At 39.6% G+C, this 15,563-nt stretch overlaps 1 protein-coding gene across 1 annotated transcript; it reads right to left on the reverse strand.

Moving 5' to 3' along the window:
• Positions 1-2,116: 2,116 nt before the first annotated feature.
• LOC121576702 (charged multivesicular body protein 1a) lies at positions 2,117-7,624 on the reverse strand. Its single transcript, XM_041890071.2, has 7 exons — positions 7,499-7,624; positions 6,870-6,889; positions 6,696-6,773; positions 5,618-5,764; positions 5,293-5,421; positions 3,848-4,044; positions 2,117-3,540 (listed from the first exon to the last, which is right to left on the reverse strand). Exons 1-7 carry the CDS (start codon positions 7,503-7,505, stop codon positions 3,519-3,521), a joined length of 600 nt encoding a protein of 199 aa, XP_041746005.1. The 5' UTR covers positions 7,506-7,624; the 3' UTR covers positions 2,117-3,518.
• Positions 7,625-15,563: the final 7,939 nt, after the last annotated feature.

The following is a 15,563-nucleotide window of genomic DNA, read 5'->3' on the forward strand; positions in this document are numbered from 1 at the left end:
CCCAATCCTCTTCTGGATCATCCAAATGCACTCTAGCAAACTTCAGACGGGCCTGGACATGTACTGGCTTAAGCAGGGGGACACGTCTGGCACTGCAGGATTTGAGTCCCTGGCGGCGTAGTGTGTTACTGATGGTAGGCTTTGTTACTTTGGTCCCAGCTCTCTGCAGGTCATTCACTAGGTCCCCCCGTGTGGTTCTGGGATTTTTGCTCACCGTTCTTGTGATCATTTTGACCCCACGGGGTGAAATCTTGCGTGGAGCCCCAGATCGAGGAAGATTATCAGTGGTCTTGTATGTCTTCCATTTCCTAATAATTGCTCCCACAGTTGATTTCCTCAAACCAAGCTGCTTACCTATTGCAGATTCAGTCTTCCCAGCCTGGTGCAGGTCTACAATTTTGTTTCTGGTGTCCTTTGACAGCTCTTTCGTCTTGGCCATAGTGGAGTTTGGAGTGTGACTGTTTGAGGTTGTGGACAGGTGTCTTTTATACTGATAACAAGTTCAAACAGGTGCCATTAATACAGGTAACGAGTGGAGGACAGAGGAGCCTCTTAAAGAAGAAGTTACAGGTCTGTGAGAGCCAGAAATCTTGCTTGTTTGTAGGTGACCAAATACTTATTTTCCACCATAATTTGCAAATAAATTCATTACAAATCCTACAATGTGACTTTCTGGAGAAAGAAATTCTCAATTTGTCTGTCATAGTTGACGTGTACCTATGATGAAAATTACAGGCCTCTCTCATCTTTTTAAGTGGGAGAACTTGCGCAATTGGTGGCTGACTAAATACTTTTTTCCCCCACTGTAGATGGATCAAAATAAATAAAAAGCAGACATCGAATTTCTCTTTGAGCATGGTGAAGTTATTAATTACACTTTACATGGTGTATCAATACACCCAGTCACTACAAAGATACAGGCATCCTTCCTAATTCAGTTGCCAGAGAGGAAGGAAACTGCACAGGGATTTCACCATGAGGCCAAAAACAGTTAAGAGTTTAATGGCTGTGATAGGAGAAAACTGAAAACAACATTGTAGTTACTCCACAATACTAACCTAAATGACAGAGTTAAAAGGAAGCCTGTACAGAATAAAAGTATTCCAAAACATGCATCCTGTTTGCCATAAGGCACTAAAGTAAAACCTCCAAAAAATGTGCCAAATAAATTAACTTAATGTCCTGAATACAAAGCGTTACGTTTGGGGCAAACACAACACATCACTGAGTACCACTCTTCATATATTCAAGCATGGTGGTGGCTGCATCATGTTATGGGTATGCTTCTCATCGGCAAGGACTAAAAATAAACGGAATAGAGCTAAGCACAGGCAAAATCCTAGAGGAAAACCTGGTTCAGTCTGCTTTCCAGACACTGGGAGACAAATTCACCTTTCAGCAGGACAATAACCTAAAACACAAGGCCAGATATACACTGGAGTTGCTTACCAAGACGACATGGAATGTTCCTGAGTGGATTCAGGCAGTAACACAACAAAATGTGGAATAAGTCAAGGGGGTATGAATACTTCCTGAAGGGACTGTACTGTAGACAGTTTAGACCCTTGTTTCAGTATGACCATGGGGACAAAGAGGTTTACTTTGAAGCTGCAGTAGGCATGTACAGTACAACAAGTCTGTCTCTTTGACTTCAACAGTTACCTACAACATGACACAGTGACCTGTTTACACCAGATGAATGCATAACACAAACAATATTTAATGAAGGCAAGCTTGTTATATAATCTGATTGGCTAATAATAAGGACCATCACGCCACACAAAAAAAAGAATGTGTGAAGCAGTACTGCAGATAAATGTTCACATCACAGATAATTTTTTAACAGCATGAACTCTTCAGAATGTGAGCTTACTTTGGCAAAATGTAAAATATGCATTTGAGGATGTGTTGAAACATCACCCACAGACTGATGGTTGAACTCATGTCATGGTTACATGGTTTTCTGATTACAAATGCTGCCTATCAGTTTGCTTGTGGTGCCATCTGCTGCTGTCATTTCCTGAGTGTTGAAATTACAAAATATTTGTATCAGATGGCTAAATCTACAAAAACACTTCAAAACTTGCATAACTGAGTATTAATAACCATTCCCATGTAAAATGAAAGAAATTAATTTATTCCCAAAATGTCTTTGCTACAGAAGACAAATCTCTGGTTTGTATGTGATGTGGACAGAAAGGGGACATCCTTGTTATATGGCAACATCATTCGAGAGCTTGGGACTGTAAGGATCTGCACTCTTAAATGTTTTGTTATTGACATAGCCTTGTTCTGTTCAATAACTATATAGCACTCTAAATACCCCAATTCATGTCGTTAAGTTAAAAATAATACAAGATACAATTTGCTAACACACTTCAAACCAATGAGGGTTCGGAACTTTAAAGCCAATTATCTCCAAAAAAAATTTTTTGCAGATAGAACCTTATAGTCCCAAAACCTCGATATTACAACCTTACATAGGATCAATCAATATATCTCTAACTAGATACATCCAGGCACTGAGGAGACCTATGCAAATACCTGCATCCCAATAAGGCATACATATTCAAAGCAAAATAACAGTCATGAATTAGCAATATATTTGAACAGAAATAATCAGGAAAACAAAAAAATATGTATGACTGAGACTTGTCCTCCCCTCTATACAGAAATAATGACATTTATTTTAAGAGTTGGGAAAAAACAGTACAGAGTGTGTCTTAATTTTGTTTGTTAGTGTTGTCAATACAGTGGGTCAAGAGGTGTCTGTGGTTTAGTGCTGAACAGAGTGCAAACTGGGAAACATCAGAGCACTCAAAATAAGTCCCCATTCAAGTCAATGATTTGTCCGTTCTATTCATTCTATTTTTATATTTAATCCTATCCGATAGGCGAAATCCAGATAGATAACTGTTGAAAACCTGTGCCCTGGGGTCCAAGCTTCCCTATATTACATGAATATGTCTGTTTTAAAACACCTTTTTCCAATATACTATTTGTACATTTTGTAAAACCCTTGTTCTCAGGAAAACCCCCCCATTCAAATATACATCAAAAAATGTGTCATGTGACAATGTACTGAAATTCACAAGTACAACTAACCAAGGGAGATATTTTTTTTCTCTGCATTGTTGTTTTACGAAGCATGTGACAAATAACACTTTATTTTGATTTGAGGGATCCCTGAATAAGAGAAGACAATGATTGAGAGACGGAAAGACTGATATGGGAAAGGGAAAATGAGAGGTGGAAAAAATAGATTGTTGTGCAACAGAAAAAGAGAGGGATGGACAGAGAAAGAGGGGGAAGAGATAGAGGGGGACCCATGCCTTCTCAGGTGGTATTTTCAGCACCACAGTGTGAGTGTATATATAAATAGATATGCGGATGGAAATCAATAGGCTCATTAGGTCCTCACGGTATGAACAGTTCGATAGAATCACACAGCTCTCCGCTGTTTGTTTCCAAGCAGTTGTCAAGCCTCCATTTGTCTGGCGAATAGTTGAGAGATATGTTCAGTTCCGCAAAGCAGCCAACCTGCAATGTAAATAAAAGTGTCATTGTTGATTTATATGAAAATCTTTGGTCTATGTGCATATTGATCATGAACAGTAATTGTCTTTTTTTTTTTTTTAAGTGTTTTACATAGTCCATGGAATATCACCATGCATAATTAAAAAGGGGATCTATCAAAGCTCCAACACATCTAGCCAGAATCTACACTACTTTACAGTCAAATAATTTCAGAATAGCTTAGGTCCGCTTGTCATCATCACATTTCCTTAATTTAGAAAACAAGCTAAATGTCCCACAGTAACCAGTGAAAGATGCATTGTTAGTGTACCTGCGGGACAACTGGTCCTCCTTCTCCTGCTGTGAGCGTGAGGAGCTCTCTCCCAGTGAGGTGGCTCCTGCAGGCAGCTGGCTGAGCTGGTCCATCACCTCCAGACCACTCTCCTCTGCTATCTGGACGATGAGGTCATCCACCTGGTCCTGGGGCGTGGTCAGTGTGGTGGCCGAGCTCATCGAGTCCTCCATCACCTACAGGTGAGTGGGTTTATGTTGTTTCACCATTAATGCAATTATCCAGAAGGGTACAGTAATGTATGGTGAGATAAAGGGTTTAGTGAACTAGGATGGTTAGTTAATTAATTAGGAGGATAATGGGCGAGGAGGCCGAGTGAGCTAGAGGTCTTACGGAAGAAGGGGACACATTAACAAAAGGTTAGTGAACTAATGACTTGAAGAAATGAAATTGATTATGAGTACAACTGTTATGTATACTGAACGAAAATATAAACACAACATGTAAAGTGTTAGTCCCATGTTTCATGAGCTGAAATAAAAGATCCCCAAAAAAATTCATATGCACAAAAAGCTTATTTTTCCAAAAGAAAAAAGGCACAAATTTGTTTACATCCCTGTTAGTGAGCATTTATCATTTGCCAAGATAATCCATCCACCTGAAAGGTGTGGCATTTCAAGAAACTGATTAAACAGCATGATCATTACACAGGTGCACCTTTTGCTGGGGACAATAAAAGGCCACTCTAAAATGTGCAGTTTTGCCACACAACACAATGCCACAGATGTGTCAAGTTTTTGTGGTCCTCTGTAGCTCAGCTGGTAGAGCACGGCGCTTGTAACGCCAAGGTAGTGGGTTCGATCCCCAGGACCACCCATACAAAAAAAAAATGTATGCACGCATGACTGCGCTTTGGATAAAAGCGTCTGCTAAATGGCATATTATTATTATTATTATAAGTTTTGAGGGAGCGTGCAATTGCCATGCTGACTGCAGGAATGTCCACCAGAGCTGTTGCCATAGAATTGTATGTTAATTTCTCTACTATAAGCCACCTCTAACGTCGTTTTAGAGAATTTGGCAGTACGTCCAACCGGCCTCACAATCGCAGACCATGTGTAATAACGCCAGCAAGGACCTCCATATCTGGCTTCTTCACCTGAGGGATCGTCTGAGAATGGGGAGGGGGGTTCTGTCTGGAATAAAGCCCTTCTGTGTGGAAAAACTAATTCTGATTGGCTAGGCCTGGCACCCCAGTGGGTGGACCTGGCTCCAAAGTGGGTGGGCCTATGTCCTCCCAGGCCCACCCATGGCTGCGCCCCTGCCCAGTCATGTGAAATCCATAGATTAGGGCCTAATACATTTATTTCAATTGACTGATTTGCTTCTATGAACTGTAACTCTGTAAAATCTTTGAAATTGTTGCGATTATATTTTTGTTCAGTATAGATTAGGAATATTTTCTATAAACTTGTGCCACTCACTGAGGTGTGAACATCCAGGTTCTGAACCTGCGACTCAAACTTATCCATTACAGCAGACACCTTCTGCAGGTCCATGGAACCCAGCGCCTTGTCCAGTGCCTTGGTGACCTGTGTCATATTCTTTGTGACCTAGAGATATAAAAACAGCCAGGATCAGATAAGCAGAGTGCCACATACGAAGGTAGGACAGAGAGTGCATCCCTATGAAACTAGCGAGGATGGTAGAGATTGGGGGTCAAGAGAAAATATGACAATGACTAATATGATACAGACAATTGAATGATATTAACATACGATTATGATTAGGCAGAGGGAATAGACTCACCGCTTTCATAGTGACAGCAGTCTGGACCTTGGAGGCAACAGCATCAACACGAGATGCCATGCGCAGACAATTAAGGCCCTCGTTCTTCTTACGGATGGCATTCTCTGCATATACTCTGGCAACTTCCACATTCTTCTGCTGAAGAGCCTGGTGAGACGAACACACACATACTAAAAGTCAGTTCAGTTGCCTATGAAAAGAAGTTCAGGGGCTGTATTTGTAACAATCATCTTCCAGTAGGAATACTGATCTAGGATCAGGTCCCCCCCGTCCATGTAATCTTATTCATTTTGATCTAAAAGGCAAAACTGATCCTAAATCAGCAATCTCTACTCAAAGACATTTGATACATATGGCCCCTGGTCGTCTGTTTAAATCCTTATGTCAGTAATGGACTGGTGCAGCCTCAACCATGATCTTCCACTGCCACCTGCTGGTTAATGTGCTGCACACCTCTTTATTCGACCTGGCCAGTCAACTCCAACTGAACGTGTGACACGGATGCCTAATAATTATTATAAATTATTATAAATTAACTATTTAATGACACATTTCATCAATAATGTTGTTTATGCTATGGGATAGACTGACTGCTGATCCTGCCTAGTCTTTTAAGTATGAAAAAAAAAATGTATGCACTCTGGATAAGAGCGTCTGCTAAATGACTAAAATGTTAAAAAGTACAGTTTGAACAATACCCCAGGAGATGGCATCTTAACTGGGGTGGACGGGCTCGTGGTAAAGGCTGAAGCGGAATCAGTGGAATGGTATCAAATACATGGTTTCCATGTGTTTGATGCCATTCCATTTGCTCCGTTCCAGCCATTATTATGAGCCATCCTCCCCTCAGCAGTCTCCACTGAACAATACACTCACTAGCTCTAACAGCCACACCCTGTATACACGTAACCTAGGTCATGTTCAGTAGGGCCCAGTGCACACCATATAGCAAAACGTTTCGCATCAGAAATCAAAAATCTGTTCAGGCAGTCCCTTCTGTTTCAAAACATTTTCTCCCTACTACACACGACCATGTTCTAGCCTACATTGTTTCTCAGAAAGCGCTCCCTTTACTCACCTTTTTAACTTTGGCTTGCTCGGATTTTGAATCCTTCTCTGCCTTTTTGGCAAGTTTTTCGAGCTGTTTTGCTGTAAACTGTAAGAGAGAAGTATATGCAGACATTTGAGATGTGTAAAAATGCTTATTAACTGTGTTAAGCTCCACAAAGACAATTCCTCATTTCTTATATACCTTCAGTTGGAAGAGTGTGTCTGAAAGAAAGAATGAAAAAAAATGGATGAGAGGGGTGATACACAGATACAGCCCAGTGCATTGGGCCTGGTATACTTTGCACTAACAGTGTGCAATGACGACTATGACAGACTGAGGGTAACTAGCTAGTGATCTCTGAGACTGGGTCAAAATCACTGAATTGTATAAGTTGTCAATGCTTTCTGATAATTTTAAACTCTACAGTCCTCCAATGGCGATAACATACGTAATGCTAGCCATCTACCTACAAATAAATGAATGAAAGTGGGAAGTTAGCTAGCTATCTAGGCATCCAGACAGTTTAGCAAAATCATCTCAATAGCCATGCAGCTAACGTTACTCGTCTAAACCTTACTTCTTTGAATAGTCGTCTAGCTTCTGGTGACATCTGACATGGCAGTGAGACTTTAATAGCTAGCTATAAAACGTGTATATTTGGTCAAATCTCATAGAAACTAATCTCATAGCTATCATAACATTTAGCTTACCGACTGGCTGCCAAACTTTGCCTTTATGCTAGTTTATGTCGGCTAGCTAGCGTTATAACGCGCGACATAGATCAAAGTAAGTTGACAATCTCGTCAAATCAAAAGTCGAAAACGACTTACCATCCATATCAGCGTGCCTTCACTAGACCTAAAACAATTTCCTTATTGTTATGATATTCTGTTATGGGATGAGTCTTTTTTCCCCCAAACGAGGTTAGCCAAAGCCACGCCCCCTTTCAACTATGGCGTATTCCAGCCTACAAACGTCCACGTCATTGGTCAAGCTCATGAGAGCGGTGATTGGATCGAGTCAGAGAGCCTCAGCCAGGCGCTTGCAGTCAAAAAGCACTAGTTACCGTTGCTAACAAAAGCATCTGAGACGAATGAACGCCAATAGCGCTACAGCAAGTGGCGATTCTAGCATGTAAATCTTGGTGGGGCAAACTAAAAAATCAAATGTTAGATGCATGACAGCAAAGCCACTACACAACAACACTAAACAATACATTAATTGCACTATAACGGTGACAAACGGTGCCCACAAACTGTTAGGGCCTACATAAAGCTGTCCCAACAGCAGAGCTTTCAACTTTATTTTCTGCACCATGGAGTGAATCCTTACCACTGCTACACCTGTCCTGGCTATCAGCTGAGCCTTGTCTGGCAGCGAAACAGTTAATTCAGCCTCATTTACTGCCTTTAAAAAAAACATAGCTGATATGTATGGAGGACTAAAAGTGCCACAATTAAATAAATAAATACACCATTAAATAATTACTTAAATGTGTCATTAATTAATTAAAATTAGAATTAAATACATAAATGTGTTATTAAATGTGTCATTAATTAATTCAAATACCGATTCATTTTATGTAAAATACATATATAATAATTTCACTATTTACATTTACATTTCATGGTCCTGCGTTGGAGTGCTTCCTGAATTACTTAAAACTGTCAAACTGACCCATCAAAAGTTGGTAGGCGGAACCTAACGCCTGATTGGTTACCCTCTGCATCAAGCCAAGACAAATCAATTCCGGATAATGGATTGATGCAGAGCTACTGAACACATTCCAATACACTGGGTGGCGCTATTCACCTCTACGTTGGTTTAGTTACACGGTTAAACAGAACTTTCATTGCAACGGCTAAAAATCAAGAGAAGACTCGGTCCTGCTAGCCCCAATGTTGAGACGCTGTGTGAGGTGCAGGACAAAATGTCTAAAAGTTACCTTCTCGGCTCGCCTCAGCTCGCTTGGAACCTCGACTGAGCAGGTGCTAAAAAAGTATATGTTAGCAGGTACCAGGTACTTTTTTTCGTAATGGAAAACCAAAAAAGGCGAGGCGAGGCGAGTAGGTACCATGTAATGGAAAAGCACCATTAGATTTTGAAGAAGTGTAATATCGTTACATGGTAAGTTTAGTCTTTTCCTGGTTTCAAAGGCTGCATTACAGTAAAGTGATGTCATTTTCTGAACTTACCAGACTGTTCTAGCTGTTCTATTATTTGCCTTTTACCACTTAGTCATTATATCCACAATATGATAGTTATTTATCCGAAATCTAAATGTGGAAGATATTTTGTGAATGCACCAATTGTCAACCTTACAATATCGTTGCAATATCGACATCAAGGTGTTAGGTCAAAAATGTGATATTTGATTTTCTCCATATTGCCCAGCCCTAATGTCAATGCATACACAGTTCAGATGAATTGACACAAGTTCAGTGTCTTTGAAAACATTAACACACTGTGCAGTAGTTGACTTTTTTTTCTTCCATTTACTAAAATCAAACTGTTCTGCACCTTCAGTGCTAACAGTACAGCATTCATGTTAGTCATTCTGTGGACCATAATGAGACAGGAAGCTTCAAAGAAACAGCTTTTTTTCCTTTCTTTTAAAAGGAAAGTAAACTTTCAGTTTTTCCTTGCTTGTTCTAACACAACAAATAAAAACATGGGTTGGACATCAGTCTAAGATTCTTGATAACACTTCCACAGTCTCTACATATAGTCTAAGTGCATCAGTAACAGAAACTCCTGGAGCTGGCAAAATTGCAACCTCTTCATCTGAGAGCTCACGGGCCAGCTGAACCTCGGGGACTGACACAGTGCCTCGATGAAGGCAGTGAGGTCCGTTCCAATCGATCCCATATTCTTCAGGAACCTGAATGGATGACAAGCATAATCAGTCTTGTACTTAAAACTAGTTTGACATGTCCTTACACAAGATTGTTATTTTTGGTCACCAAGGCAGTGAGAAATGAAATGTTACTTATTCAGTTTTTTAAAATAATACAGCTTTGCATAGTATGCACTGTAGAAACTACAGCTCACAGGTTGATCTTTAAAAGCTCGGGAGATTTTAAAGAGACAATAATCTATAGTAAATGTTTCATTTAAAGTATCACATTTAGCACCATTTTTTTCTCCCATAATTCCTTTGGGGAAACAATTTTAAGAAAGTGTTTAAAGTTCATTGTTAACCTCAGTAGGATCCTCCTCAGGGCCTTGCTCTCTGTAACTTCTCCAGAGTTGCTGTGGTGACTGATTCCTTTCAGTTCTAAGACCGTGGAAGTTCCAAGCATCTCGAAAAGAGTCGAGGCTTTGCTGAACCAGTGGAAGGAAAATCCGGTGCAGAGCGAAAAGATGGACTTCATTGTCTGGATTCAGTGTCTCCTGATCTTCCAATGAAGTAAAGATCTGATAGAAGAGGTCCAGGGCATGTTCATAAACATCTCTCCACATCCTCTCTATTCTGTGTTTAGGATAAAATTGAGAAATTGTTAATTTATGACATATGCTAAAGTACATTCAACTAGTATGTTAGTTGTGTGAGCCTAGTTGCCAAACATATTTCTTTACCGCTGATTGTGGACACTTCTGCCTGTGATGTGTGAATTCCTGTCGGTACCTCTGCTTCTGATCATGAATTCTGCTACATCTGCATTCTCCCCCCCTTTGTCAGACCGTACCCTTGATGGCAGCCCATACTGCTCAACAGCGGCGATAAAGCTCTGTAAGACCGTATGAGCTCTATTATTGCCGGCCACAGTCAGGTAGACCACTAAACGACTGAATCCATCCACCCCACCGTGGACAACAAATCTCCACCTGTTGCAAACACATGAAAAAATATAACTTTATTGTATAACAATTGTAATGAAACATATAGAAAGATGCATTGTTTATCTGCTAATATCACTGACCTGATAAGCTTATGGTGGCCATCTATATGCCACAAAGAGTTTGGGCCAGGAACAAAATACTGCCGTCGCCTTAATACACGCAGCCTCAGACGTCTCATGTAGACTCCCTCTGCATTGACTCTGCGTAAAGACTCTTGCAGTCTTGAGACTGAGGGGAGGAATTTAAAATGAATAACCACACACTCACTGGCTACTTATTTTGAGGATATAGTGGTGTCATAATAAAATAAATAATGTGTGTAAAACAGTCAACTATTACAGAACCACCACAGCTTCAAAAATGTACTTTGTCAGATATTGTACATATACATATATATATATATATATATATATATATATATATATATACACACATACACATATATATACACATATATAAAAATTACATATACATATATATATATATATATACACATACACACATACATACATACATACATATACATACATATATACATACATACATATATATATTTATATATATATACATACATATACACATACATATATTTATATATATATATATTTATATATATATATATACACATACACACATATATATACATATATATACACATATACATATATATACACATATACATATATATACACACATATATAGATAGATAGATAGATACCACATGCTCGAACAGAGATGACCTGAGATTTTTTGCCTCCTATGATATTTTGCTTTTCTATGATTATATTATACCCTTTACAGCAGGGGCACATCCGGACAGCTGAGAATATTACTGTCAGATATTGTTCCACCTCTATTAAACAGGAGGCTAAAAATCACAGGACATGTCTATCCTGATGATACAAGTCAGCCGTCCTGAAATGTGTGTTTCTCTTCACATTTCTTCTACACATTCTACATCTCAGAGGCGATGTCTTTCCATAAGCGGGCTTCCTTCACCTTTCAAAGGGGCAGAGCTCCAAATTAAAAATACATTTAAATAATGCCCATATTATTATCTACTCACTTGGAACATGCACACCTCTTGCATTCAGGTGACCACGCATTAGCTTGTAGCCGGTGTTTGGATGACTTCTGTGAATTTCACTTACAATACGGTCTAACTCCTCATCATTCACAGCTGAATAGAGATCTGTCTTTCTGTACAAACAAGAAAAACACAACATCAAGTAATGTTACCTTAAACGTCATATTCTTTCCGAGTGTATGAGAGCAGCAATTCATAAACAGAAAACTCATGAATTTAGTGTAAATACCTTAAACTGTATTGTTGCATGCGCCTCCTGATGGTCCTCTTTGACACACCGAACATCGCTGCAATTTGAACTGCGGGAACTCCACAAAGAAGTTGATGCTCCAGAACTGCACTCGGTATGTCAAACGCCAAACGCCCCGGTCCCTGTGTGTGTTGGGCCTGAAGTGCCCTGGTACCAGAGAAGCGGTGGACAACTTCTTCTAGATTTGCAATCACTCTGTGGTCGATATCTTCGTCGGAAAGTGCGGAAATGACTCCAACAACTTCAATAAGTTCCTCTGCTTTACTAGCTACATGCTCTGGGTCAGCAGGTCCTGCTTCTACATCCTCTGCTAAGTTTAAAATGTCTCTAACCAACTCCCTGGAAAGTTCACGGAGATCCTCCATTGTCTCTATCCAGGTTGGCCTACTCTACTTCAGACCAAAGCAATGGATCAGACTAGATTCGCGTTAGCCCCGCCCACTGACTTTGATGGGTCAGTTTGACAGTTTTAAGTAATTCATGAATCACTGCAATGCAGGATCATGAAATGTAAATGTAAATAGTGAAATAATTATATATGTATTTTACATAAAATGAATCGGTATTTGAATTAATTAATGACACATTTAATAACACATTTATGTATTTAATTCTAATTTTAATTAATTAATGACACATTTAAGTAATTATTTAATGGTGTATTTATTTATTTAATTGTGGCACTTTTAGTCCTCCATAGATATGGCTGACTTGCTTAAACAAATGTGGTTTCTACTGACAATTGAGATGTACAAACTATGGCATAAGGGGATGAGGAGCGGATAAGAGGCAATCCGTAATTTCGATTAAGACTTTAATGAGCGAGCTAGGACCGACGTAGTCAATATAACTATTTGTTAAGCGCTTTTTAAATGTACAGCGACAGAATTCTGAACATGGGCCGTTTTTATAGTATTCTCCCTGTACACCAAGTCAGAACCGTAGGATAAATAAAGGGGGCATATAAGCAGACAATGAAAGCTCTTACAATATTAAATGATTACATTTCTCTAAAACAGTCTATAGGCTACATGTGCACCACCAAGTCAGAACAGTAGGCTAAGTTATGAGGGGGTACGGGACCAAATTATTAGGGTGAGGCACACGGGCTACTAACATACACTTAGTATTACTTTCTTAGCTACAGTATACATATCTCCCTGGCATATTACATAATTTATGCAGCAGCATACAATACATTTTTGGATTCACCATTGTTGTGCTCACTTGAACAGCAAAGTGGCACGGCAGTCCTTCTTGTGGACATATTTTGTCATCAAACTTTGTCATCAAAGTCTGCCATTCTCTGGATTTATGGTGCTTTCAAGACAACTGGGAACTCGGGGAAAAAAAACAAGGTCGAATCATGACGTCAGTGATCTTCAGGTCGGAGTTCTAGAAAGAGGCCCCAATTCCCGACTTGGATTTCCGAGTTGGATGACCGTTCAAAACGTATTCCCAGTCAGAGCTCTTTTTTTTTTTTTTTTTTGAGTTTCCAGTTGTCTTGAACTCACTGAAATCTGAGATTTCCCAGTTCCGAGTTTCCAGTTGTCTTGAATGCAGCAGAAGTCATGCTGGATTGACAGCATGGCCAATGTATTCAACCTTTTCCGGCCCATGGTGTTGCGTGTGAATGTTTATCCTTTTAAGCTTGGAAAAGAGACCCTTTCAGACAGATGTTTTAAATCCTTAATCCCAGACTTGGACAACACACCCTATCCACCGAATAGCAAGCAGGGGAAACAAAATAGTGATTGCTTTGCAATGCTTGCAGTTAGCCACTGATTCCTTCCATTGTTGAATTTGCGATTTCCGACTTGTTGTGTAATGTTTATGTCCAATGAGCACCAATAAATGTTTTCTTTAATTTCTCTTCATATGACAAGGATTGAAAAGGATTTGCCAGTAGATTGTCAACGTGATTCATGATGATGACTGCTTGTCTAGCTTGCTAGCTAAGATTTTGAAAGTATGATGTTGACATGACTGCACCTGTACACAGCCCATCTGAAATTAGCCCACCCAACTACCTCATCCCCATATTGTTATTTATTTTGCTCATTTGCACCCCAATATCTCTATTTGCACATAACCTCTTGCACATCTATCATTCCAGTGTTAATACTAATTGTAATTATTTTGCACTATGGCCTATTTATTGCCTTACCTCCATAACTTGCTACATTTGCACACACTGTATATATATATTTTCTGTTGTATTTTTGACTTTATGTTTTGTTTTACCCCATATGTAACTCTGTGTTGTTGTTTTTAATCGCACTGCTTTGCTTTATCTTGGCCAGGTCGCAGTTGTAAATGAGAACTTGTTCTCAACTGGCTTACCTGGTTAAATAAAGGTTAAAAAAAAAAGATAAATCAAAGCTATGGTAGATATAATGTCATTTGACGTTATTTTATCTGTGGCTAATGACCTTGAACCTTCTTGGATGGGCACTTCTAATGTAAATCTATGGCAGCACCCAAGGGGGCTTGAACTGCCAAGCTCTCCCTGTAGATTATGCAGTGACGTGGTGTCCCCGTGAGTGACAGAACACTGAGCCAATCACGGCACAACTAGAGAAGATTACCAAAGCCTACACTCTATTTCCCACTGGATGCCCCTCCACCATAGAAAGCTCTGAGCTAGGCTGAAACACCTGCATTTTGTAGCTGCCTTTACTCAAGAAAGCAATCAATAAATTTGTTTTTACATTGTTTGCAAACTGATGTGACACGAATTAATGCCAAGATAACATGCAAAACAGGCAACAAAAAAACTTTTTTATTTTTTCCCTAAACAGATGAGGCTCAAAACAGGTGAATAAAGGCTTGCCACTGATCGCATATAACTACAAGTTTGGTAAACCTTTCTACATAATATTACAGTTACACTTGTCATGTTAGGGGGCGGCAGGTAGCCTAGCGGTTAGAGCATTGGGCCAATAACCAAAAGGTTGCTAGTTCTAATCAACGAGCCGACAAAGTGAATGTGTCCTTGCTCCAGGGTAATGGCAGACCCTGGGTCAGGGAGAGTGGAGATTAAAAAAAAAAACATTTCCAATTCACACATGAATATTAGTTTACATGTGTTACATATGAAAAATAAAAAAACACCCACCAAATTATAACAGAATGCAACGTTTAAAACAAATCATGTATAATATCAAACTTAACCAACTAACTATAATAATAACTACCTTACCTCACAGTTCCATGTTTGAGTGCAGTATCAAGGTTTGCAAGGAAGTTTTGAAGCCAGCAATGAACAGTTACCACGAACTAATTATGTTTGTACATTTCCCAACAATAACAATAATAAGCCAAATAACATCTCGTGAACAAAAATGTGGGTTCAATCGCATTTTCTCCTGTATTTTGACAGCAGTTACCTGATTTTCTCTTGTCTTTCGACTGCACGCGCCTGGCTGAACTCTCCGAATCCATCCAATCACGGCTCTTATGCTGTTGACCAATGACGTAGACGTATGTAGGCTGGAATACGCCTCTAGCTGAAAACGGGCGTGGCTTTGGCTAACCTCGTTTGGGGAAAAAAAGACGCGAATGGGATACTCTTCCTGTTCAGAGCAGATGACGTGAGAGAGGCTTTTCTGTTGCTGAAGCAAAAATGGAAGAGGCCATTATTGGCAGTCACATGACATGATGTTGCTTTTTTTAACCCCTTGTCATCCACTCTCCAAGGTACACGATCAACCTC

Source organism: Coregonus clupeaformis, chromosome 29, assembly GCF_020615455.1.
Source record: "Coregonus clupeaformis isolate EN_2021a chromosome 29, ASM2061545v1, whole genome shotgun sequence".
NCBI classification, from domain to species: Eukaryota; Metazoa; Chordata; class Actinopteri; order Salmoniformes; family Salmonidae; genus Coregonus; species Coregonus clupeaformis.

Excerpts from the sequence above, each read along its gene's own strand:
- LOC121576702 (XM_041890071.2), bottom strand. Across the intron at positions 6,774-6,869 it reads ACACACTCTTCCAACTGAAG|TTTACAGCAAAACAGCTCGA; the intron begins GTATATAAGAAA and ends TCTCTCTTACAG. Across the intron at positions 5,422-5,617 it reads CTGCTGTCACTATGAAAGCG|GTCACAAAGAATATGACACA; the intron begins GTGAGTCTATTC and ends TTATATCTCTAG.